Source organism: Octodon degus, unplaced genomic scaffold (assembly GCF_000260255.1).
Source record: "Octodon degus isolate 3935 unplaced genomic scaffold, OctDeg1.0 scaffold00062, whole genome shotgun sequence".
NCBI lineage: Eukaryota > Metazoa > Chordata > Mammalia > Rodentia > Octodontidae > Octodon > Octodon degus.
Genome location: NW_004524638.1, coordinates 9,752,070 through 9,753,574, shown reverse-complemented (window position 1 = coordinate 9,753,574; position 1,505 = coordinate 9,752,070). Strand labels below are relative to the sequence as shown.

General features: G+C 43.7%; 1 protein-coding gene across 1 annotated transcript in view; it reads left to right on the top strand.

Annotated features, from left to right (window-relative positions):
* Positions 1-1,505, top strand: part of Tbc1d31 (TBC1 domain family member 31) — a 117,182-nt gene that overhangs the window by 21,127 nt on the left and 94,550 nt on the right. Inside the window, exon 4 of the mRNA XM_023718817.1 lies at positions 482-660. Coding sequence (XP_023574585.1) covers positions 482-660 — 179 coding nt within the window. The remainder of the gene's footprint in view (positions 1-481; positions 661-1,505) is intronic.

The window sequence follows — 1,505 nt, the reverse complement described above, 5'->3', positions numbered from 1 at the left end:
GTGGACCTCGTCTCCTGAGACCTCCTCGATATACATGTTTCTAACATGCCTGATGGTAGATGTTAATGGAAGTGCCTCATGTGATACTGCATTTCAGTCTGCTTTCCTCTTGCTGGGACACAACAAATGACATCTATAGTTTACAGGACAAAAGTGTTAATTTAGCTAATGGTTTCTAGGGACCCAGTTCATGGTCAGCTGGCTCCAAGACAGAAACATCATGGTAGAAGGGTATAAATGGAGCGGATTCATGGTGGCCAGGAAGCAGAACCGGATAACTGCTAGAAAGGAGAGGGCGAGGGACCACATCATAATTCTAAAAGTCATGCATCCATGGCTTCCCGCTAATACACCCAGAGCTGAGTTGCACCAATCCCCTGGACAGCCAGGCTTAACTGTTACAGATACTTAGCCGTCTGTTATGTGTAGTACACGTATAGATGCACGTTTCAGTTGTTTACCAGTTTTACTTTTACCGCAGTCACCAAGGAGCTGGTTAGCTGGATGAGAGGGCATGAGTCATCAGTATTCTCAATATCCGTGCATGCATCCGGGAGATACGCCATCACCACTTCTTCTGATACAGCACAACTGTGGGACCTGGATACCTTTCAGAGAAAAAGAAAATTGAATATTCGCCAGTCTGTGGGTATACAGAAGGTGAGTGATGAGGATGGCTTGGCTTGTTGGGTTTCCGAGGCTAGTTCCTGGGCAGTAGGATTTAAGAGATGATAGAAAGGTACTGATTTGTTTAATTCTTTAGTGCTGTGCTCTCATAACTCAGTAACAGGCAAAGCGAAGGGCAGACGTGATTAATGGTATTGCCCCAGACTGCTTATAACTTACTGAGCTGTTTTCTGTTTTTCTTTCTTAATTGTTACGATAGCTGTGAAACCTTAACTTTCTTAAGGTTATTTTTTATGGTTTTAATTTTTTAACAACGCCTGTACAAATTTGATAGGAAAAATTTCAAACATACAATAGATTTCTAAGAATTTCATGGTGAATCTGTTTCTGGAGCCTACCAGTAACATGTTACTGCATTGTCCCTTACTGGACAGTGCTTTTCACCACTCGCTAGCTTTCTTGGCCAGGGGAACCAGTTTCCTGGAAGATACTGTTTCCCCAGGGGTGGGGTGGGGAGGCCCTGCTATAGATAGTTGACAGGATTCTTGCCATTATTAGAATTCCACGGCCACTAACCTGACAGCAGGTGGAGGTCGGCCTACAGTCAGGAGCAGCTAGCTGTAAACACAGATGCTGCTGCTCTTCTGTGCCCACAGTTCACCTCCTTTTGTACAGCCCTGTTCCTAACAGGCTCAGACCAGTACCATTCTGCAGCCTGGGGTTGGGGTCCCTGCTCTACTTGCCACTATACTAGGTTGTGCATCAATCCACCATTCTGTCCTTTTGGTCATTCTTTGTGTATGATGTTTGTGTGTGTCTTAAATTACATGCATCATTATACGTCTCTATAAATACTTTTTTTTTTTTTTTTTTTTTTT